The sequence below is a fragment of the Aspergillus brasiliensis genome (assembly GCF_001889945.1).
Source record: "Aspergillus brasiliensis CBS 101740 unplaced genomic scaffold ASPBRscaffold_1, whole genome shotgun sequence".
In the NCBI taxonomy this organism is placed as follows: domain Eukaryota; kingdom Fungi; phylum Ascomycota; class Eurotiomycetes; order Eurotiales; family Aspergillaceae; genus Aspergillus; species Aspergillus brasiliensis.
In genome coordinates, this window is record NW_027137442.1 from 1,591,792 (window position 1) to 1,616,294 (window position 24,503).

General features: G+C 49.9%; 3 protein-coding genes across 3 annotated transcripts; 2 read left to right on the plus strand and 1 right to left on the minus strand.

Moving 5' to 3' along the window:
- Positions 1-3,660: 3,660 nt before the first annotated feature.
- Positions 3,661-12,943, minus strand: ASPBRDRAFT_60945 (uncharacterized protein). The gene is made up of 9 exons (XM_067628272.1): positions 12,686-12,943; positions 8,268-12,611; positions 8,045-8,200; positions 7,717-7,988; positions 6,263-7,012; positions 5,128-6,208; positions 4,648-5,070; positions 4,215-4,575; positions 3,661-4,152 (listed from the first exon to the last, which is right to left on the minus strand). The coding sequence occupies exons 1-9, from the start codon at positions 12,867-12,869 to the stop codon at positions 4,092-4,094; spliced, it is 7,632 nt and encodes a 2,543-aa protein (XP_067484592.1). The 5' UTR covers positions 12,870-12,943; the 3' UTR covers positions 3,661-4,091.
- A 318-nt stretch (positions 12,944-13,261) lies between these two features.
- atmA (DNA-binding protein kinase TEL1) lies at positions 13,262-22,422 on the plus strand (the record flags this gene model as incomplete). Its single annotated transcript, XM_067626509.1, has 9 exons — positions 13,262-13,340; positions 13,394-13,436; positions 13,513-14,856; positions 14,913-15,253; positions 15,308-19,775; positions 19,833-20,223; positions 20,274-21,335; positions 21,386-22,343; positions 22,403-22,422. 9 exons carry the CDS (start codon positions 13,262-13,264, stop codon positions 22,420-22,422), a joined length of 8,706 nt encoding a protein of 2,901 aa, XP_067484593.1.
- A 430-nt stretch (positions 22,423-22,852) lies between these two features.
- Positions 22,853-24,483, plus strand: ASPBRDRAFT_113700 (gluconeogenesis factor YvcK family protein; the record flags this gene model as incomplete). The annotated part of the gene is made up of 3 exons (XM_067616761.1): positions 22,853-23,051; positions 23,117-24,150; positions 24,187-24,483. 3 exons carry the CDS (start codon positions 22,853-22,855, stop codon positions 24,481-24,483), a joined length of 1,530 nt encoding a protein of 509 aa, XP_067484594.1.
- Positions 24,484-24,503: the final 20 nt, after the last annotated feature.

Sequence of the window (24,503 nt, forward strand, 5' to 3'; positions counted from 1 at the left end):
AAACCGGATCTGGGATTGCATCGTCTGACGCAGAGGAATATAATATTTGGGGCAAAGGAAAAACAGGAAAAAGAGAGGCTCTCGAGAGACGAGGTGTGTGTGGAACATACTCTGCATGATGGAGGGAGATCTCAAGGTTGATCGCAACAAGAAAACTGGGGACTTTGGTGGTGTATGACGTTTGGCGGACGCTTAGGAACACGATCCGGGGCTCGAAAGTGGGGTTTCAAGGAAGTACGGGTACTAAGCGCAACAAGTTCAACACTTAAGATCGTGGCTAGTCGACTTTCCAGAAAGGCGACTGCTTCGACTCTTTATATACGCTTTCTCGCTAGAGATTTGGTTTTTGAATGACCTTGGGCCTGTCAGTTTCCCTCACACGCTTCGGGAACATTCGCAGCAAGCGTACCAGAGCAGACAATGGCAATTTCTGGGGATGGCGGCGTAGGTTCGGAAACGAGTCCGGATAAGGCGGGGAAAAAGTGGAGTCTGTCGGATTCGCCTGATTGAGCGGGCAGCTGTCAGTCCACTGATGTTCGTGCATCTAGAAAACTGGAGAATGGCAAGGAAGAAAGGCATTATCATTTGTCAGTCACACTCACAGTCACTTGTCAGGTGGGGGATGGGTCGATTGGCGGGATATCCTCAAGATGTCTGGGGATGACCTTGTAGATCACGGAGGAAGATTTGGTAAGCGGATTGAGGACAGGAGGGAAAGTCTGATTGATTGGAATGGAGGACGGAGAGCAATTCGGGAAAGGGTCAATTGCTCAGGGAGGAGAAGAAATTATATATGAGTAGTATAGAGAAAACGATGGAGAAGACCCAGAAACCGAGTGCGAAGAGCTGGAGATAAATAGGACGAAGGAACCGGACACGGAGTATCCTGGACGTGTTGGGGAGAGAGTACTTCAGGATGTCGTAAGTCGAGTCGGTGACTAGTAATTCGCAACTTGATTGATTGATCCATTTTTCCAAGCGATTTACCAAAAAGAATGCAGTATTATTTTTTTTTGCTGCTCACATGAACAATCTCTGATTTTCGCATGACCGACCCATCGGCCATGCGGTTCTGGATAAGGAAATCCAGAGTCGTTAGTTTCCAACTCTCGAGCTTGTAATCGACTCCGCGTTCCCCCCCAGCCAGTTATGGTCTAGCGCTGTACCCCATGGGTCTGGAACCCGCCATAATTACCCGCTGTGACTGGTGTCACTTTCCGGATGCTTCGGCTTACTATCTGTGGGAATTCCGCTTCGCCTTCCTGATATTTTTTGTTAACTATCCTTTTGGACTTATTTTCCTTGACGGCTTGATTCAGTTTTTGTGGTACGGCTTCGGCTCTCAATCCACTATCTACTTGTCCAGGGTTGAGTTGGCTTTCTTTCCAGTTCCACTGGGTCTATGCGATCGACTGAGCCCGTGGGATGAAACTGCGCTGTTCGCGGATTGGAAAAAGCGATAATCGAATTGTCTGTTATCGTTGCAGAAGATTTGCCAACAGAGACATACATAGATACATAGATACATAGATACATACATCCATCCATTACTGCATACATACATACACAGGTACCTAGGTACTGGATGCATTGGCATTGAGTCGAGAATGAGATCGTCAATCAACTACTAGTAATACCAACAAATAGAGTCGACTCCGTGCGCACGCAGGGCAGAGCGGAGCAGAATGGGGGAGAAGAGGGGCGGCGCAACGAAGGGCGATGTCACGGGTGCGTAACCCTTCCTATTCCGGATACATTGATTGCCGCTGAGACGCGCAAGGATGTTCGAGAACCTGCAGCTTACTGGACACAAAACAATCTTCTACACAGTAAGACTAACACAAAAAAGTACTGTGTCGGCCGATATAATCTAACTGGCGCTACTGAAGTGGCGGAAGAATACTAGAAATGGTAATTCTTGATTTGTAGGCATTGACTACCTGGTATGCTTAAACTACGCCACAAACATGGCACAAAAGCATGCCTTGCTTGATGGCGAGAGGGGAGGGGGTACGCTTGATTCTCTGAAGATAACCGATATCGAATTGGATTGCTGGTAGACTCTATAGACTCCGTAGTACCACTTACTGTAGACATCAGGTAGACATCAACGATGACCCCACTCTACTTAACCAGGTACCCTGGGCATGAATTATCCGCCTGTAAAGTTTAGACAACTACTTGAGTCTAGCCCCCATCTCATAAGCTTGATAAAACTGTTGTTGCATATGGAAGTCCATGGGAATATAATTCCTGACCACCGCATACATGCATGCATATGATCTATGCTTGCTTTTCTGCTGCCGTGCCCGCAGCTTAGGCATCCGTTGCTGGCAACTAACTACACTGCTGCAGAAAGTCAGGCATCCAGATTGTAGTTGTCGTAGTCAGTAGTACATTACGTGCTTTGTAGTACGTAGTCAGTCACCTTCAATTTTTGGGCGAAAGATAATAAGAACAAGTGGTTAGGTATGTATGGAGTACGAGCCGAATTCCTCAACAAATGATGTGCAAGGCAAAATAATAATGGAACTGAATAAGTGACCATCCTCACCCGAGCCGCATGGGGGTTGCGCAACGGATCGTCAGAGAAACCAATTCCCAACAGATGAGTAAGTGAGAAAAGCGATCATGGGACCTTCAGAAATTGAAGAACAAAAAAAGAAACATGGAAGGAAGGGGGTTGGAGATTGTGCAAGCCCACTTGACTACTACTTCTCCGCTGTCAGATCTTTAGTATGAAACAGCAATCGTTACTTAGTCCAGATTGGGAGAAAATAGTACCGGGGTTCTGATACGTGGAAGAAATCAAAAAAGAAAAACTACTCCGTAGCGGTGGTTTCTCCGATTATCTACGGTAAGGACTAAGTATGACTATAGTTCATGCTCTCAAAGTCGCCGGGTCATGGATGGATGGGCAGATGGATCGGCCGCGTCCCTGAAGGAGAGTAAAAGCTCAGACATCCACGTGAGTCCACTCCCCCTAACTTTACTAGTTGCTAATGGATCCCCCCGAAGCTCTAGACCGTTTCGTCCCCTGCCCGATTCGGCTCGAGCAGTCATCGATGGGCTGCACCTTCCGCGAGCTGACACCTTCCGTTCCATTTCCTTTTTCGGCCTGCCCTCACATTGCTGGGCTCTGCTGTTCTATTTTCTCTGCCGAGAGCCCGGCTGGTCTCTTTCTCTCGGGCGAGAGATAGGACAAGCCGAAGCTGCACACTGCACTCTCTTTGGGCTCAAGCCACAATGATGAATATTCAAGAATGAATGCAGCAATTCCGATCAAAACTATTCTACATACTCAACTCCTACGTGGGGAGGAAAAGGCTCCAGGTGTACCTTGCTGTATCGATTATCCACTCCTCCACTACTACAACATTCTAGTACTCCGTAGTTCCAAAATTCTGCAGCCAGCTAGTCTAGTCTACTGTTAGTTACTACTCTCTATCTACTAATTAGGTAGAGACAAGGAATATCCCATCGTACACGTGAGGGCACGTTAGATCCGTTCTCAACAGTTTGCCCACAACCCCAATTCGGTCGGTAGGAATGGGGGGTTTTGGGTTCATTCGTAATAGGCAACTATCCCGAGAGATCCATACTATACAACGCACGCAAGTAGAGTTGCAGATTCGCGACACGACTCTCTCTTTCTCTCTCTTCCCGACGGATCCCCATGGAAGCTCCCTTCTTGGGTCCCCAAAGTAGGCTTGTGGGACCGGCGATGCTCCGCAACCATGCCAGGGATCAAACTGCTGCTAGTCAGTCTGTCTTCTACAGCTACTACAGCTGATACCCCCATTCTCTTGTCTCCCGACATTCCGGTCACCCCACCTACTACTGTGTCGACCGCTAACTAGCAGAAAAGGGCCACGACGACTTCCTGTATCTACACGGCGAGCTAATTGCGACTGTGCCGAGGAGGGAAGGCCCTTAAGCAGAATGGGACACATGACTGTCTTAGTGCATTCTTTATCATGCCATTTCGTTCTGACGGTCTCTGAGCTGTCAATTAACACTGTACGAAGTACCAACATCGTCTGAAACCCCAATTCCTTGTACCCGACATAGCTAGCACTGCTGGAAATCTTCTATGCCACATATTGATACCGGTTCCCTTCCTCGCGTTCCATGTAGTCTTTCTCAATCAGTCTGCACATTATCACGTCAGTTATGATTTACCTTATGCTGGTGTGAGGATCGGAAGAACTCACTTCTCAATATTCTTCTTGATATCCGCCGGCTCGAGCACTCCCCGACTTCGGGTCGCCTTGATAACCTCAGCCACGAGCTCTGCGTGCGTGATCGTCTTGCGACTCTTCATGATTCGCACAATCGCTGCCTGTGTCTCATAGTGCCGATCGGCAGCAACCCGCTCGTGCGTGGTCTTGTTCTCTTCCTTCGTCTCTTTCAGTTGGATTTGGTTGATCTTGATTCGCATCTTCGGGTCGCTGAATGTCGCGTTGTATGAAAACTCGTCTGTCGTATTCACATCCCGGCCCTTCGGCTTCTTGCTTAGAACACGGTATTTCGCACAGGCGAGCGATTGCAGCGTGCGTTTCAATTCTTGATCAGCTATACATCAACAAACGTTAGCAGAGGCCCAGCTTGCGTAATTCTTGGGGGAGGGGAGGCAGTAAAACTAACATAACATGGTCGCCTCTTGTATCTGTGGATATCCGAGGCTTCCACCCTCCGGGACATCGTTGAAGAGCAACAGCACGATCGCCTGGAAGGAGCTGACCACCAGTTCCTTGTCTCCCTTGGGAAACCTTGCGCGCAGTTGACAATGTGCCAATTGGTGCTTCCAGTTGAGCTTGCGCCCGTTATACTTGGTGTTGTAGAACTTCTCGAAATCGTCGACGGCGGTCGCAATCTCTGCCGGTATCCGCACCTGAACATCGGGGTATGTTGGCCATGCCGATGCCGAAAGCACACTGACGTTCAAATCCACCGGTAGACGGTCCCGCCGTTCGCGCTGTATCGAGCTGTATGCCGACATCTCATCGCGGGCAACATCCATATCTTTGAACATCGACTCCAGATTATGCGTGAAGCTCGATCCGCATTCTAATCCCATATATCAGAAAGAGTTTGAGGAAATCAGTGGATAAAAGTTATACAGACCTGTCTTGAGCCTTGCCAGCATACTCTTTTCCGCATCGTCGCTCGCGCTCCTGCCCATCAGCAACCGACGAGCGAGGTCATTCTTGTAGAAAGCTTCGAAAACTGCTTTGCCGTGGACAAAACGGAACAGATCCAGAACCTGATCCAATTGTCGGTCAATTTCGGCATCTTCATCGGCAAGTGGCATGTCCTCCGCCTTGCGCGCAGGTGCCAGCTTCCACCCGCCCTTGAGGAGCCTGTCTACGTATTTGGCAATCATCTCTCCAGTCTTGGGATTGTCAGTACCTCCAGTAGATTCCGACTTTCTCCCCTTGTTGATGAACGTCTCGAATGCTTCGCGGAGTGTATGGCCCAGTTCTTCATGTCGGTGGAAAGAATGGACCCAGACATCGTCGAGTTGCTGCTTGAACTCTAATAGACGAGCCACCATGTCTGCTTCTTTATCCTCGTCAAAAACAATCCCAGAGCCCTCCTCGATGATATAACTACTAAAAGCGGTCTTCAACTTCGCACCGAGATCCCTTCGTTGAAGGAGTGAGTAGAGCCTTTCCAAGGCAATCTTGTTCCCTGCACGTAGTAGACCTAATATATCAGGCTGGTTAAGCAAGACATTTTCTTGATCTGCCACCAAGGCTCGATCCAGTAGCTCTGACAGCATCTGTTTGGTGCTCCTATTCAGCGAAAATAGCTCACATCGAGTCACTTCCCGCTCGATCAAACGGTGGCTGTTCTCTGCAAAGGTAGCCAAATACCCTGTTGCTTCTCGTTGGGCCCATGATGCAAAGTATTTCTTGGATTCCGATATAAGAAGCGGTTCGAAGCCAGTCGTATAGATGTCAAGACCATGGAAGAGTTCAATTGTATTTCGCAGTAATAACGAGTCAGCCACCACGCTTTGTTCTTCGCCACGGTCTGCCTCAACAAGGTCACAAGCACCCTGTAGAATCTTCGGTTGTAGTACTGCATCGGAAAATATATGCTGCCGGAATTGGATTAAGCCCATCTCACGTATCATGGGGAATTCTTTGGAATGGAGGAGGAACGACTGGTCGAGGTAGTAGAATATCCAGCGCACGGTAACCTACTGCAGTCAGTATCCCCTTAAATCCAACTATGTCAAAAGTATATCCCTTACCAGCTTTGACTGCCACTGCGACCATGCCTCTACCACCGCCCGCAGTGTATCGACGTTGCTCCCATCTGCAGCCTTCGCCACCAATTTGTCGCGTAATTTCCCAGATACATGTTCTCGACACCGATCCTGAAGCCGCTTTGCTAGAACTGCAGCTCGACCTTGGCGGCACACATTTTCCGCACCCTTGTAAAGCTCTTCAAGCGATATTTCAGGTTTTCCACCGCCAAAGATAGCCGACAGCGCTGCATCGAGCTGGCCCCATATCTTCTCGAAATACGATTCCTGGTTCAACCGCGACCCCGTGCGGAGATTCTTCACGACCAACCGCTTTGCTCCAGTGTGAGGAGTGAAGTTGTTCTGGCGCGATGTTGCGTTAAAGGTGCGAGGTTTGATGGTTGTTGTATTAGGAAGATCGGCCCCGCTCGCACTCTGTCCCATCGGCGCGCCAGGCCTGGACTCTGCATTTGCGAAATTGTACATCCTGTCGGACGCGCTGCGATCTCGCGAGTTAGCCGAAGGGACAGAGTCCGATGAGGGTGGCGATAGTCGTAGACGCTTGCTCGTCGGGGACGTCTGTTGGTGATGACCTCTAGCGGGGGTTGTATGGTTCCGAGAGAGGAATTCCGAAATGTTCGCTTGCTGCTGCTGGGGTGGTTGTAATGCCTCCTCCTGATCAGAGAGCTTTCTCTTACCGATAGACTTGCGCTTACCGCTCCTCTGCTCGGTGGTGCCTCTCGAGTTCTGCTGCATCTACCCGGCTTCGTCCGAGGAGAGGAGGTGAGGTGAGGTTCAGAGAGAAGCGCTCAGCGTTGGAAGGATCCAGGTAGTATGTGGACCCTACTAAACATGGTAAGCTCGTCAACCGTTGGGAAGAAATCGATGATAGCAAGACAGTGACGGAATTAGGAAAGGGTGCGTCGTCGAGGTTGGGTTTAAGCTGAAGCTTGGAAGGGCACGACAGGTGAGTTGAGTTGGTGGTTGCCCGCGGGCGCCCAAGAAGCCGGAGATAAGATAATACGTCCGCCTCCCCGAGTTGTCGCACACGCATGATTGGACGGGGATAACCCTTCGGGTCTCAGGCCTCTTCTCTACTCTGCCTTATACTACTGGATATCTAAACAACAAGCTAGTACTACAAATGAGGTAATAGAAAGTGCTCAATAGAAGCGCGCGATCATGAAAATCGCTCAAAAGTACATATGCGGCTTCGCCCCAAAGGGTTTGCGGGCTGAATAGCGCAGATCATCGAAGTCTTTGACTAAACATACTTCAATATACATCATCGTGCCGACCAGTTACTCCATGCCTTTTGCCTCCGTATATCCCCTTCTAACTGAAAACAGATCTCACGTAAAGAATTTCATGCCCGTCTGCTCTTTCACTTCCTGATCTTCGAACTGCACAGCATAAGTTAGCATGAATGACGTGAGTGGTGAAAGAGTGATGAAGCGTACCTCCAGAAAATCTGTGGCCGTGATAAGTGCCATATATGACTTGGTGAGTTTCCGCAGGGCATCATGGTGATCTGCAGCACCCGCACCTCCGAGTTTGGCAAATCTCTTGAAAATGCCAACCATGCTTTGTCTGTTCTCGGCAAGGAAGACTCGAGTTTGTTCCAGCATCTGCTCGTTGTGCAGCCCTCGGGAGAAAACGGCGGCAACAACAACCCGGAGGACCGAGTCAAGCAGGTCGTAGTATTTTCGAAGAGCGTCGGGGTTATCAATATCTAATTTCGTTAGGACTTTTGTTGTGTGTCGTTGGCATGAGGAGAGATTCACTAACCGATACCGAGATCTGGGTCGGCTGCAAATAATTGCGAGTCCCGCACTGCCTGGAACAGGCCGGTCTTCAGGACATACGTAGCACCATTCTTCGTCTGGCAAAGCTCCTGAAGAAGAGACAAGAGCGACTGATAGTAGGACAACAGCAATGGAGTATCTGTGTTAGAACGGTTAGACATGCAGTTTTACCGGTGTATTTTTTTTTATTTCTCGGGATTGCTTACCACTGGCCTGGGCGTTCTTCAATTCGAGAGGTAGCGACCTGATGGTGTCCAAGAAGAGGCTCAGGTAGTTGGATTGAGAGATAGAATCGGCCAACAGTCCATCGGCTTGCCTATCTAGAGCAGCCAACAAATTGAGGAGCAAAAGGGCAGATACTCGGCATGTTTCCTGGCCAGCATACGCGTCGTCGCAGACGGCCTCAATCAGGGCATGACCTGCGGCTTTGATCACCTGCTGGCTCTGGAGCCTCATGCTTTGATGCAGGGGCTCCGTTGAGATAATACCAGCGACATAGTGTGCGCAGGTGTTGTAGAATGTCTCCCTGATACTCACATTTCCGTTGGCTAAGGTCACGCCTCTGACGCAGACTTGGAACAACTGATGAAGCTTTTCATCAAGAACGTCGCCGCTCCTGCGGAGGTTACCAGAACCGGGCTTGGTAGAGTCTAGCCTACTAACCAAGGTCTCGGCCAGTCGTGCCAGTTCTAAGCCTTCCGGTAGGTCTTCCTCAATAGCGATTTCTAGCTTGGGGAGGATCAACTGGAGCGAGTGTAAGATGAAGGTAGATCTTCTTCCACCATCGATTTCAGAACAGGTGAGCATCGTGGTAATGAGCTGTGTCCAGGACCGTAGAGCTAGATAACGATTGAACGCGATCTGGCTTGCTTGGTTTGTGGACCGTATGAATAGAATCAAACTTTCGGACTCGGCCTGGAATAGCTCTTCATCCTGAGGCCGTAGATGTCCACTTAATGACAATTCTTCCTTTCGGACCTGGATAAGTTCTACTATCTCGTCCACGTTGTAAACAACTGGAGAACTGTCCGTTTCCGGTCTTGCACACACGTCAAATTCAACCCCTTCAAGGAAGCTAAGGACCGGTGGTTGTAACTGATGTTGAGTGTCCAGGTCCACGAAATCAAACAGATCGAAGACGGAGGGGTTCACAATGGTCTCCCCAGTCTCAGAAACAGAATTTCCAAAGAGAGTTGAAATTATCTCCGCTTGAAGAGTCGGAGACCCGAGCTTTGTAGCCGAGCGAATTTCAGTCGCAGCGTAGTCGAACAAATAGCTCCTGTAAAGAAGAAATTCTGCAAGACCAGTCGTTGATTCGGAGAGCCAGAACTCAGGCGTGCCGATTAGGAATCCATCCCAGGGTGTGTTCGGCCCTATGATCGGCTGACTCGCGAACATACTCAGCAGAAAGCGACTGCCACGCATCTCGGCGAGTGTGAAGTAGGAAGAAAGCTTAGAAGACCAAAGGTGTTTCAAGACTCCAAAGGCCATGCGCTTGAGATGCACCAGCCATGGGAGGATATTGCCATCGAGCTCGTCAGGGTAGCTCTGCAAAAATCCGATGACAGCATGGAGCAGAGACATCTTATCAGCAAACAGGCTATCGGGAGCGACATCAAGTATGTTTCCAATGCTGTTAAACCCAAGGAGCAGGTGAGCTATTGTAGGTCGGTCATTAATCATGCCGAGACAGCTGTTGAGAAGTGCCAAGAGGCTTTCCCTGATAATGTATCCCGGCGATTGTGGGCCGGATTCTATCTCTCTCGGCTCGGGTTGCATCTGAGATACAAGAGGACGCGAAACACTGTTGAGATCTACCTCAGCGCTGAGAACTTCGACAATCTTGTTCGGTGAACGCCACTTGGACAGCTCCGGAGACGTAATCTTATTCAGCTTCCTCGAGCTGGAGAGCTTTTCCAGCAACGCCATCGAGGTGACGGTGAGCTGTTGATGTCCCGTGCTGCAGTAAAGGCACAGCGCAGGGATGATAGACAAGTTGTTGAGAATGCTATCCTCAAAAGCTGACAGCGCAGAGTTCGCCACATTCGTTCTGCTCGTGCCAGCTTGGGCCTTGATTGCCGGCCTCACAATATTGAAGTACGTTGATTGAAGGTCGATCATCATGTCCATGACTTCCAAGCTCCGCACCAAGGACTGCACGAGGACGGAGTCTGACGAGGCTTTTGCAACTTCGTTAACGTCTTGATGGGCTGTAGCAAATATAGCTTTAATCACATCCTCATTGAAAAGCCACTCCGTGACCCGTGCGAAAGGATGAAGACGGATATATGTGACGAATGTGGACTGTTTGATGACACTATCGGGGGATATCGTAGGCTGGCTGAGAACAGAAACCAGGCTTTCGTTGAAAGATTGCAGACATGTCACGATGAAGTCCAAACAGTTGTAGGTCAAGAAGCGGGTCTGCCGTTCGTTCAGATCCGGAATCTTCCTGGAAAGAGCCTGGCCCATGACAAAGTCTATGTAAGGTTCAATGCCCGGCATCCGGTACGACGAACCCAGGTTCTCGGGAAACGGCAGGGAGAGGTGAAAATCAGCTGAATCGAGGGCAGGGGAGACGAGCGAGTAAACGAGACGAACGAAGGCATTGGCTTGATCAAAACTCTCGCCAATCCTTTGAAAGGCTTGTTGTTCATGCCACACAAGCGGGTTGGAAACGACCGGGACTTTTCCCAGGTTGGAAGCATTCATAGAACCCCCGGATATCCATTGGTCAATAGCAAGCCACATTTCATTCCCATTGTGAGAAGTCCTATCTGTCATCAGGGCCGCAAGTGCTGCAAAGACATTTGCTCGTAAATGCGTAGGAATGGGCCCGCTGCAGAGCGTCAACAACGTACCGACGACATTAAACGTAGGGTGATTAAGTAGCCAGTCTCGTATCGTGGCACTCTGCTTACTCAGATGCTCTAATAGCCTCAGGTAGCATGTCAGCATAACAGGACTCTCCGGCTCGCTCATATCAGCCGGGTCGAGTTTCCTTGATCGCAGAATTGCCTGTGAGGTAGAAGGCTTTTCAGTGACTCTCGTTGCGTACAGTTGAAGCTCAGCGAACATCTGCGACCAGTTCATGGACGTGGTTCGCTTGAATTTTGAGGACATGAATTTGTCCTCTTCAGACAAGAACCGATGGGCTGCAGTGGCATTGTCCTCCCCTACGGCGATAGAGCACAGTAGTTCGCAGAATGCGCTGACCCTGGGAACAGTTTGCCGTTTCGATGCCCATTGGAGGAAGCCATAAAGGTTACCATCAGGATCAGCCCAGAATTCCTGTGCGGCGTCTGGCCGGTGCTCGAACGCGAATGCCATAATCATCAAGAACGACTCAAGATGTGTTCGGGCCTCTACGAGGCCACGATGGAGGCTTGAAGTCAAACCGTCTCTCAAAGCAGTAAGATGATCCAGTCTTTGCGAATCCTCTTCCGTCTTCAACATCCGCACCGCATCGGGCATGTTTGCTATGCATGCCTCGGCAAAAGCCTCAAAGTTCTCCATCAGAAGAACCTTTAGGAAGTCCGAGCAACAATCAGTCTCAAGGTTTGCCGACGCGCTTTCCTTCAATAATAATGTGACCAGTTCACTACGGGCCGGATCGGCCCATTCTTCATTATTCACGCCATAGCAGACGGCGAGAATAAGTTCAAGGCCTCCATCGTCCAAAGCAGTCATGAACATTTTAGTGCGCTCTTCTGAATCTTTCTCCAAGTCCACTCCCTGGAGAGGAGAGGCAGGCCCATCGAAATCCCACCCACTGTAGACAGCGAGCCATAGTGCGATGACTGCCGAGTGGAACGTGGGAACCTTCCAGGGCTGGACGTCTTTAGAGGATGTGATCGCTGTGTGTAGGCTTCTAGCGTCCCTATAAGAACTAGAGCTTTCTGGAGACCCATGTTGAACAAAAGAGGCAATGACGCAAGGAAGGTAGTGAATAAGGAGTCCATCGAAACGTTCGAGCTTGCGCAGGTGGTCCAGGAGTAAGCGAAGATCCTCCGAACTGGTGTAAGGGCCTTTAAATAGGTAGCATAGCACGGCACCGAGTGATTCGTGTTGTTGCTGTAAGCTGCTGCGTTGGTATTCGAGTGCCTCCACGATGTCGTATTCCGCTGATTGACCAACAATGGACGCCTTTTGGGTTTGCTCGTTAAGAAGGACAAGCCACTTCTCGATGTCTTCCATGGACTTCATGCATTTGCGCGTAAACAGTGACGCATTCCGCAACGGCCCATCCTTTATTTCCACCACGAACGCCAGCATTTCCTGCATAAGAACCTGTGTCAACTCCCGCTCCACCTCGAAGGACTCCTGGAAGATAAGCCGTAATGAGTCGAGCAAGAACTGTCGGCGCTCATGGAATCGCATGATCGCAGCAATGAGGGGAGGCCGATCCAAGACATGAGCATCTTCCTGTGCCGCCATAAACAACATAGCCGCTTGCAATTCATCCAAATCCAAGGCATCTGCCAGCATCAGCGCTCCTTGTTGAAATTCTTCATTGATCGAATACTCGAGGTCGTCGACGGTAATTTTGCCTAGAGAATATCGCATTGCAAGGTCAGCGCATCGAGCTAAAACTACGAATGACAGTTCAGCTCATGAGACTCACCGGAAAGGACCGCCTGACGACTTGTGTTGTTCTTGGGAGGCTTGTCGAGGAGCTTCTTGAAATCGTCGATGTGAGTCTCCAGCTCGATTCGAAGACGCTCAATGTTCACAAAGGACGAAGCTGAAAGAGCAGAGAGATCCTGATACAGGCCACGAAGGCCTGTTGCAGCATCTCTTTCCTCCATGCTTAAAGGTGTGGCGCGCGAACTGCAAAGAGCGCCGGCGAGTCGGAAGATCTGATTGATGTGTTTGTCCCGGCCAAAAAAGGTCGGAGGACGCGATCAAACTTCCGGCGGTCTGAAGGCGGGCGGCGGAGCTCTCAGCTCAACTCAACTTTCCTCCTCGTTTACCGCCCGCCGTACACTGGACAAAAAAGAAAGACTTTCGGAGCATCGGAGCATCCAAACACCAACCGATAATGGTTCTTGGATCATTGATGATTCTCAAGGCCTTTTCCCCACTTGACCCCTGGTGTCCCTGAGATGACTTGACTAGACGGTCACAATCCGTGTATGGCATCACTGCCAATTCCGTAGCTCTTCTGCTCTCTTTGACTTGCCGATCGCCTTCATCTATCATGGGCGACATTACCTTAGATGGGGCCATTGCGCTCCTGGGTTCGGAGAAGCTTAGAGAGCGCTCAGATGGGCTTGCTGGTTCGTCCTGCAAATATACCGGACTCCCTGACTGCGGTTCTGACTCAGACTAGATCTAAAGCATATACTCCTGAAAAATAGAAGAAACTCAAAATTGTATGTAAAGAGTTCGTGCTGCTCCGTATGTATGCAGTGGAGTCGAACAGCTATTGACATGTTCGCATACATCTAGAAACTCCCTGAATGACAAAGCCTGCCACAAGATTTTTGAGTCATTGTTCCGGTTCGTGTCGGTTGAAAAGTCTCTATACAACCGATCCCATTCTAAGGGAGCTTCTGCTACTCGCTTGTCATCCTGTGCATCTGTCCTGCGAACCGCTGTGGATGTTTTCCTGCGCAACTTGCGTACGAAGTCTGTTCGTGCAATCATTGATCACATTACCGATACTCTCCTGGGCCGTGGAAGCGACTCGCTCTTCGAAGTACTGAGTGTGGATTACGCCAAATGCTTGGCTACGCTTCTCCGCCATCCTCCCCACCTCGAGCATCTTGCTCTTATTGAATGGGAGAAAGTCGTGGACTTTTGCCTGAAGAGTATAAGTGCTCACACTGATCAGGAAGATCTTGCAATTCGAGAAAGGCCTTCGTCCTTTCTGGATGGATATATCTCTACTGGAGGCAGGACCTCCACGCCGGCCAGGTCAACACCCATGCCTACTGCGAGCGAGAAGCCAAAAGGTGACACTAATGCGGCAACGGAAGCTGTTGTCTGTATCCAACTTTTGGTCGGGAGCCCAAGCGCCCCGATTCAGGACGCAGCCGAGCGTATTCTTAATGGGCTCACCAAGTTTGTGGGGTCGTCAACCATTGCTGGGAGTGGGCACCAAGCTGCGTTTGCTAGCGTAAACACGGTGGTAATGAAGATTTTATTTGATCAATCTGAAATTGCAAGGTCATCGCTTCTAAACCTCATGCCGGCAATTAGACGCTTTTGGGCAACCAAGCTCTTAGGACTGAAAGACGAAATGCTCGTCACTGTCATGCTTTGTGCGGTTGTCTTGACTGATGCCGCCCGAAGAGATCCATCAGAGTTGATTACACGGGCGATCGAAGATCTCCTGGAAACCCTGTATACAGAGTATACCAAACGGTCTGAGAAGGAGATTTTACAGCTGGATGAATTAATACTTCATCACAGCGGCTCAGAAGAACACCAAACATGCTCAGCATGGCCTCGCTTCGAAAGTGCCAGGTCTGAACATAATTGGACGACGCTATGGGTCATAGCAAAGCTGCTCGAATTATCAGATGACTTGTGCCATCGACCATCACCGCATCCTACATCTGGAGAGGCTGCGACGAAACGACAGCGCGTCGCGTCGCGTATAGACGACATATTCCGTGATTCAACGGTGTCTTCTGGAATGAGGAGGCTCTGCGCTCTTCAGCTGATACCTTATCTCCCTCGAAACTATGCCACTGCCGAGTCGAAACTCTCTCTGCTCGAGCGTTTGCTTCCTCATATATTGGATGATAGTGGCATAATATCTTCTTGGACGATGGTAGCGATCGCAAGGTAGGTTATCAATCGGCATTCAATCAAGTTGTGACTAATACAAGGCATCCAAACAGCATTGCTTGTAGTCCTGAAGCAAGCTCAGATTTGCTGAAACAGTGCTGGCAGGGCGCATGGGACTTGGCAGCTCGTGTTTCCCCTTCTCAAGCAACAGCCAGAGCTGCTTGCCATTTACTAAACACTATACTTCAGCGTAGTCTTCTAGACTATCAAATAGTCGCGCAAGCAACAAGTTCCATGCTGACATCAATCAATACGAACGGTTCCTCGACTATCTCGGATTCGTCCTTGGCATTTTGGGCGACAATACTTCGGATCACCTCGCAGATAAACCCGGGATTAGCACCGGATGCCTCCAATAGAATTTGTTCCTGGTTGAGGGAAACTTGGGGTACCGGTAAATTTTTTTCAATGCTGCTTTCATATCACCTTTGCTCACCTGTATCAATAGGTTCGCTGGCCGATCGGTTACAGATAGCCCAAGTTGCTATGTTTGCACGTCCCCTAGACCTTCTGAACATTCTCTTTGCATGTGCCAACAGGCCTTTTGCATTACCCAAGGCCCGTTACATAGGGCCGGTAGGACTCATTTCCAGAGGATGGCACTTCTATCTCAAGAACAAACGGCTCCTCAATTATATCTTTGACCTTCAGGGGATGCTGGATATGGCCGAATACTGGGACCCGCAAGAGACTCTAGCTCTGGAGAAGTTTTCTCGACAAGACTCTAGTGACAATGTTGCTCTCGACCTGCTGCAAGCCAAAGTTGAGGGACTTCTACAGACCTGGGAAGCACTCTCTGAAGACAAAACACACCATATAACAGTAGACCTAGTGCAAATAGTCACATCATCTTGTGTTACTATTGCATTATATATGGCATGTCTCCCTCAGCAATCTGCCAATCGTGTGTCCGTCATACAACAAAACAATCGGCGTCTTTGGGAGAAGCTGTGTACTTTCCTCGCTTCTCGAGAACCCGTCTTTATCCAGGCATGCTTGATAACTCTAACTCCCCTGCTCGTGCCCAATGCATTCCTCCCTCGTTCCAGTCCGGCTCTCATAGGTGCTCTGTCCAGTCTGGCTCCCCCCCTCGCCAATGTACTGGAAAGCTACCGGGAAAAGCAGAAACAATTATTACTCTTGAACAGCGAGGAAGCCATGGATTTGGATGATCCCATCCTTACAACCTATGACCAATCGACAGAGCTCGTGCATATACTCAGTAAAAACCGAGAAGCATCGCAGGTACTTCAAGATATTGCCACCTTACAGCGCAGCATCACCATCTATTTATCCACTTTTCAGAGGATACATGCTTCTTCCGCCTCTTCTGAATATTCCTTTCATGATGATCTCATCGATTATCTGACTGGTCTCGACGAGATTGACATTCTATCGGCACAAAATTTCTTACCACATGTATACCGCGCATGTGCATGTGATGGAGTTGAACGAAATTCTTTGCTAAGGATACTCGAAGATCTTGGTGAGAAATGCTTGCAATCATACGAGATGGAGCGCTGCGAAAGCTCTCACGTACTTTGTTTGCGCATGATGGGCAGCTTTGTTGAAATGTGGACTGGCTCAGAGGACGACGATTTTCATGCTTCAGCAAACGATATATACACATGGTTCACCGAAGTACTTTTAGCCAAGAAATTGGCATCCACTTCAGTCTTGATCGAATTTACACGGCTCTTGAGTGACTTACTTTCTCACAACATCACATATTCAAGCGGTTCATCCAGCCCGTCACCTAGAACGAGTCTGTTCAGGATCATTCGAGAAGGGGACGCTGTAGCTAAATTCTATGCTGGTGAACTCATCCCTTCACTTTTCGGTCAGTACTCTCTCACGGAACATGATCTGATCCTAGACGACGTGTTGGACAGTCTTCCCCGAGATTCGGATTGGGATGAAGGCATCGCTTTGCGCTTGGTTATTCTAGCTCGTCTCGCTTCCAGGTGGCACACCTTGCTCCGGAGAAGCATATATCACATGTTCGAGACCGCTGCCAAGGTCCCCAACTCACTTCGCTATGCTGAAAGTTGCCTACGGGATGTTGCACAAACACTTGGTCTTGAAGATGCAAAGCAACTGTTTCGACTGTTTTCGTCCCAGATCATTTACACTTGGACTGAAGAACAATCCGTTATGCGCATGCCTTTCGGCGTCTTTGGGTATAGAAGCCTTAAGGAGATGCTTATAGATGTCCAAGATGAGATAATCGGGCAGGTGATGATGCGTGCAAATGAAACCGAGGGAACGAAGCTTTCCGCCTGCACTGATGTGCCTTTCGAACACCTTGTAGTGAACTCTTTTTGCAAGGCAGAGGCGTACAGTATAGCATGGGATATCAGTACTCCTCCTGCACACGGAAGTCAACCAAGAGGAGTGGAGAACCGAATGAAGAAGCTATTAGGGACCGACAAATTCGTGTCTCTGGTTGAAGCTCACTTCCCGCAAATGATAGCAATTTTCTTTGGCACCCTGGACCAATACGAACAGGTCGAGAGAGCGTTTCTGAAGCGTGAGGGCTTCAAGAATCCGCATGCAGTCCTAAAGCGTATAATTGAAAAGAGTGCTTCTGATATAGTGTTGCCTGCAAACCAACAACCTTCATTTAGGGCGCGTTATCTCCTGGACGAGCTTGAATTTCTCTGCAAGCGGAGTGGCTATGACCTTGGGACTATATGGACGCCCACTTTGGCAACTTATGTCTGTCGAACGCTCTTAGAATCGATTCACCCCGCCCTCGGCTCGTTACACGCTTGCTCTGTTATCCGAAGAATCAGAATACTTGTGAGTATTGCCGGGTCCGTGATGCTGAGTGACTACCCGTTTGAGATGATGATACACGCCCTCCGACCATATTTGGTTGATATCTTTTGTGCGGAAGACACACTGGGTATCTTCTGGTATCTGTTAGAAGCAGGAAAGGCTTATCTATGTGACAACCCGGGTCTCATGGCCGGGATCGCGGTCACTACACTCTTGTCGCTCAGACGATTCCTAATTGCTCCTCCGACAGAGACAGCTCAGCCAGGTCTAGTCGAAACGGTAGTAGCGAAGATAAAGCTCTTTCTCGAGTGGTTTGAGGTCTACCTAGCAGCATATGAACCCGTTGGGCTCAAGCCTGAGAAGCATGAGCTCTTCAGACGTCTGGTTGCTTCTTCACAGGGCATCAACCCTGCGGGCGACAGTTCGGAAGGCAGTAAAGAGGAGTATGACTTGCTTCTAGAAGTCCTCAAAGACCAAAACTCGAGAGCAAGCCTGTTAAGTGGCCCAATTGCTGATCACGTCATATCATTGTTATGCACCGAGAGCAAGCAATCCCCCGAATCCCGTCTAAATGCCTCCGGTGACGATCAGGTTGTCATGTCTCATGCTGTCGCTATTTGCCAAACTTTGGAAAAGTTTGACCCTGGTACCGAGTATAAGCTTTGGGCCGCTAGGGTTATCGGGAGAGCATTTGCTACTACGGGTAAAATCAGTGACATCCTCCTAAGAGAGCAAGATCCGAAGCTGTTCAAAGTCCAATCATCCCAGTCACTGCCGAATCAATTTCATCGCTCCAAGGCTAGCATACTCCTGGCACTATGCAGTATGCTACAAAATAGCAGCCACCTGGAAGTCGGGCTTGTTGAACGTACAATGCAACTCATTGTCAGCAATCTTGGGAATTCCCCAGAATTTGAACCCTGCGGAAGATTAGTGCCCTCTTCTCTTTTGAAGGCTTTCACGTGGAGCCCATATCAATGCCCGGACATGCCCGTGTCAGCTTCAGTGAAAGAAAGCCGAACTACCCTTATCTGGGATCCCGATGTTTCAGTTGGACAATTCGCTCGCAGTGTCGGGCTGTTTCTGTCGGATTCAGCTCCCGAAGATCCGGTTATCGGACCTTTGCGCACCATACTAAGTGTTATACCTGACCTAGCAGTTCAAATTCTACCATACATCCTTCATGATGTCCTGCTGGCGGAAGATGATGGGAAAGTGAACATTCGCAAGTCAATTTCGGAAATTTTCGGACAAGTGCTACGGCAAGTCAACGACCAGACCATTCCTCATGCGCGGCTCGTGATAAACTGCATCCTCTATCTAAGGAATCAGCCAAGACCAGAGGAGTCAACCATAGTGGAAAGAGACGAGTGGCTTGATGTTGACTTCGCGGAAGCATCTTCGGCTGCCAATAAGTGCCGATTGCCCAAAACAGGACTGCTTTTCTTGGAAATCTCTGCATCACGCATGGCCTCTACCTCACGTCGCTCCTCTGTTGCGAAGTACGAAGCGGCACCGGAGATACTGCATGAGATATTCCGAAAAATAGACGATCCGGACTTTTTCTATGGCATCCAGCAGGATTCGTCGTTGGAGGCTGTTATGGACAGACTTGAGCACGAAAGCTCAGGGTTCAAGAATTTGTTGTTCCAGAGCGCGCATTACGATAGCGAGATACAGATGGGGGAAAGCGCAAATGTTCATGGAGTCCTGAAAGCTCTCAATTCTACAAATCTTCAAGGGATTGCCAATTCCGTCTTCGCCATCTCGGGTAGCTCTCGCGATACTTCGGGTTCATTTGATAGCATGCTGCAAACCGCAAAAGATCTGCGACGATGGGACATACCTGTTTCCCCATTGAGCCCTTCGCCTTCTGTGTCCGTCTTTCGGGCTTTCCAAAGTCTTAACATATCTGGAACGCTGACTGATGTGTTTACTTCTATTGATGAGTGTCTTTTGTCCAGCTTGGATCTATTGACCAGCAGCAGTCGTTCAGCAACATCCTTGCGCACAGCGATGCGGACTTTAGGTGTTATGACCGAAGTTTGTGATGTACTGAGCTCTGCATCGACTGAAGACGTAAACAGCCAGTGGCAAAGCATGGTTAAAAGGGATTCCTGGCTTAAGACAACAAGGTAGGTCCCCCGGACCGTTACAACATGATGACTTCAATCGGAAACTGACCTGTGCAGTGTGAATGATGTTGGCGAGATATTGACATGCCATGAGGCTTTGTTTTCTTCGATCAAGAATAAAGACTTCTTGAAGTCTGCCATCAGTATTAGTGATCGTGACGCGCAATTACTGGAAGTCAAGGTCATCCGTCAATCACTTAAAGTGGCGCGAGACCATGGTATCTCACAGGCCTCGTTGAAATCAGCCGTTTGTCTCTCAAAGCTCGCCCATAATTGCAACTCCCTAGGTATCAACATCGAAGGTGCGGCGAAGTTTGATCTGGCCAACGTTTTATGGGATCAAGGAGAGATGGCAGCGTCGATCCAAATTCTGCAGCAGCTTAGGGAACGCAATGATCTGCATAAACAAGCGATTCCGATAAGCCGTGCAGAACTTCTTGTAACTCTGGTATGTCACAAGTTCTTATCCTCACCAAAGTCAGTCTTAACGTCTACCAGGGCCACCACGTTGCAGAGGCACGTTTGGAAAAGCCGGATACTATCGTTCAAGATTACCTGTCTGCTGCTGTCAAGGAGCTCAAGACCCGCTCGCTCGGCGAAGATGTTGGTCGGGTCTACCATGGGTTTGCCATGTTCTGCGACCGACAGTTACAGAATCCAGACGGGCTAGAAGACTTTAGGCGGATAGAGCAACTTCGCGATCGTAAAGAAAGGGAGGTACTCGCACTTGAGGAAATGATGAAGTCGGCCCAAGGAAAAGAAAAGGAGGCTCTTAAATACCATCGGGCGAAAACGAAGCAGTGGTTTGATCTTGATGATCGTGAATATCAGCGTCTGCGGCGCAGTCGCGAGGCCTTCCTCCAACAGTGCCTGGAGAATTACCTCATATGCCTGAAAGAGAGCGAAAGCTTTAACAATGATGCGCTCCGGTTCTGCGCATTATGGCTGGATAAATCTTCCAGCACCATTGGAAACATGGCGGTTTCCAAGTATCTCAATCAAGTCCCAAGCCGGAAGTTCGCGCCCTTGATGAATCAACTTACCTCCCGCCTGTTAGATGTTTCAGATGAGTTCCAAAAGATGCTCTTCGCTTTGATCTTTCGTATCTGTGTCGAGCATCCGTATCATGGCATGTACCAAATATTTGCTAGCAGCAAATCCAAAGGTGGCAAAGACCAATCAGCCCTGTCTCGGAACAGGGCAGCTGGGAAGCTGGTGGAATGTTTGAAGAGCGACAAACGCATGGGCCCAACCTGGGTAGCTGTGCATAATGCAAACATCAGCTATGTACGGTTTGCCGTTGAAAAGCCAAACGAAAAGTACAGAAGTGGCGCCAAAGTCCCCCTGAGGAAACTCTCAACCGGAGAACGGCTCGAGAAAGATGCCGCAACACAGCGCCTACCGCCGCCCACGATGAAGATCGATATACGTGTTGACTGTGACTACAGTGATGTACCGAAGCTGGAGAAGTATAACCCTGAGTTTACCATTGCCTCCGGCGTTAGCGCGCCGAAGATTGTCACGGCTATTGCCAGTAACGGATCACGCTACAAGCAACTAGTAAGCTGTCCACATCCGTTGAGACCAATCAACTGACTAACGGCCATAAGTTCAAAGGAGGAAACGATGACTTGCGCCAGGACGCCATCATGGAACAAGTCTTCGAACAAGTCAGCAGCCTCCTCAAAGACCATCAGGTCACTCGCCAGCGCAATCTGGGCATTCGCACCTACAAAGTGCTTCCTCTCACGTCGAATGCAGGAATCATAGAGTTCGTCCCACACACAATTCCGCTGCACGATTTCTTGATGCCAGCGCATCAACGATACTTCCCGAAGGACATGAAACCGAACATGGCCCGGAAGCACATTGCAGATGTTCAGACACGATCATTCGAGCAAAGAGTGCGAACATACCGGCAGGTGACCGAGCACTTTCATCCAGTCATGAGGTTCTTCTTCATGGAGAACTTCAATAACCCCGATGATTGGTTCAGCAAACGACTGGCCTACACACGGAGCACCGCCGCGATCTCCATCCTGGGCCATGTTCTCGGACTCGGAGACCGACACGGCCATAACATCTTACTGGATGAGCGAACCGGTGAAGTGGTACATATCGATTTGGGTGTAGCATTTGAGCAAGGGCGAGTTTTGCCCGTCCCGGAGGTTGTTCCTTTCCGATTAACCCGCGACCTGGTCGATGGCATGGGCATCAGCAAAACCGAGGGGGTCTTCCGACGGTGTTGCGAGTTTACGCTGGAGGCCTTGCGCGAGGAGTCTTATAGCATCATGACCATTCTCGATGTGCTCCGGTACGATCCACTGTATAGCTGGACTGTATCGCCTCTTCGAATGAAGCGGATACAAGATGCACAGGAGGCTGATGGAGGTCCTCCTGTGATCCCTGGGGCCAACGATCAACAGTCGACCAACGAGCCCAGCGAGGCTGATCGCGCACTGACAGTCGTGGCAAAGAAGCTGAGCAAGACGCTGAGTGTGACAGCAACAGTCAACGAACTGATCCAGCAGGCCACCGACGAGAAGAATCTTGCTGTACTCTATTGTGGTAAGTTTGACCCAGTCTTTTCCCCCAAAGGTTGAGTACAGGGCTGACCTTTATCTCAGGCTGGGCTGCATACGCGTGAAAAGACTGCTATCTGGTGCATCTTTCCCACCAGAAATCAGACCTGTGACTCTGAATCTATATTTTATTCTTGTTGTAAATATCTCTGTGTAAATTACCTACGAGTTAGCGTCGTGCTTCATTTTAATGTGATGACAATCCAAGAGAATGTAAGACATTAGGGATAAATATAGTAAGAGTCAAGCCAATCACTGGGGATGAAGTGGCCGTTTTTCTGCGGGGCCGTGGCGATAAGACAAACTTCCAAGGGACTTCCGCATTGAACGTCCGTCACCTGCCCTGCTGCAACTCTGCAGTGTCTCGTGCTACATTCAACATTAAGGAACGAGCCATAAGGCATTCGTGGCTTCTTCGCACAAGCATGTAGCTACTATCCTAGTAGTAGTCTACATCTATCAACCCATATCTCAGAACCAAGCACCACCCCCATAATGTCTGCCTCTACACCTAACCGGGGCCTGGTGGTCTTCTCCGGAGGCAGTGCTGCGAATAACCTCGTCGACGTGTTCAATGCCGTCCGCGGGAGTAAACAATGCTCCCTTAGCTACATCATTCCCATCAGCGACAATGGAGGCTCCTCATCTGAGTTGATTCGCATCTTTGGCGGCCCTGGTATCGGAGATGTGCGCAGTGAGTCACATACCAACTACCCCCAATGCCCTCTATTCCACATCTCCTCTAATCAACCCAACCAGGCCGCCTAGTCCGACTGATCCCCGAATCGCCTCCCAACTCTGAACGAGCAGCCATCAAAGCTCTATTTAACCACCGGCTCCCAGCCGATGCCAGTCTCGCTCATGCAGAATGGCTTTCCATCGTAGATGGTACCTCCATCCTCTGGGCTGCCATCACCCCAGCCAAACGGGAACTCATCCGTTCCTTCTTCAACCTCCTGAACCTGGAGATCCTGAAGCGTGCCCGTCCTCCAACTTCCACCTTCGACTTCACCTCTGCCAGCGTAGGCAATCTCTTTCTCACCGGAGCCCGCCTTTTCAGCGGTAGCTTCGAGAGCGCTATCTACCTACTGGGCAGCATCGGCGGCGTGCCCTGGGACCTCGTCCGGGTAATCCCAGCCATCAACTCCAACTTCTCGCACCACATCTCTGCCTCTCTCGCCAATGGAACGATCATTGTAGGTCAAAACAGCATCTCTCATCCCTGCGAAGCCATCCCCCTTCGCTCTCCTCGGCCCCTCCTTGCCGACGGCACTGAGAACTCTCACCATAACCACTTCCAATTCTCATCATTATCATCGTCATCGTCATCAACACCAACACCAACACCCTACTTCGAAGACGACGACCACCCCCCAGGCTTCCTCCCCACGCTCCGCCACAAAAACATCTCCTTCAGCAAATCAGACACCCAGGACCTCCCCTCCCGCATCTCTCGCATCTGGTACATCAACCCTTACGGCCAGGAAATCCAACCCCCGGCTAACCCCCGCGTCATTGAATCCCTCTACGACGCCCAAGCTATCATATATAGCATCGGCTCGCTATATACCTCCATCATCCCCTCAATTATTCTGCGTGGCGTAGGCCAAGCCATCGCTACCGGTCCAGCAAGACATAAGATCCTTATCTTGAACGGCTCCCTGGATCGCGAGACCGGACCGTCTCATGAGCCATTCACAGCTGCGGACTTTGTCGAGGCTATCACGAGAGCTGGAGAGGAGAGTCGGGGTAGGGGTCCGTTGAATTTGGATCCTTCTGCTGTTGCTGTTGCTGTGGAAGACGACGGAGAGAGGGGTAAGGAGGAGGAGCGACTTCCGTATTCGGCGTACGTGACGCATGTTCTGCATCTGGACGGGCCGGGTACTCCCCGCGTCGATAAGGATCGGCTTGCGGAGATGGGGATTGAGACGTTGCGGTTGTATGGGAGGAAAATTGTTGGCGCTGCCGGGACAGAGGATGTCGCCCTTGGGATGCGGTATGATTCGACGGCGTTGGTGCAGGCGCTGGAGGTGGTGCTCGGGAAGAAGGGGGATGCTATGCTGAGGGGGAATGATAGGAGTGGGATGAGTCGGAGGAATACGCTTGATCCAGGGAGGAGGGACTAGGGAAGCAGTATAGAGTAGTG

What these genes read in the sequence shown, in the direction of transcription:
- ASPBRDRAFT_60945 (XM_067628272.1), bottom strand. Translation starts at nt 12,869, where the DNA reads ATGGAGGAAAGAGATGCTGCAACAGGCCTTCGTGGCCTGTATCAGGAT. An exon ending in CGACCCAGATCTCGGTATCG is followed by an intron (nt 7,989 to 8,044) that starts GTTAGTGAATCT and finishes TAACGAAATTAG; the next exon opens with ATATTGATAACCCCGACGCT. An exon ending in ACAAGAGGCGACCATGTTAT is followed by an intron (nt 4,576 to 4,647) that starts GTTAGTTTTACT and finishes GTTGATGTATAG; the next exon opens with CTGATCAAGAATTGAAACGC.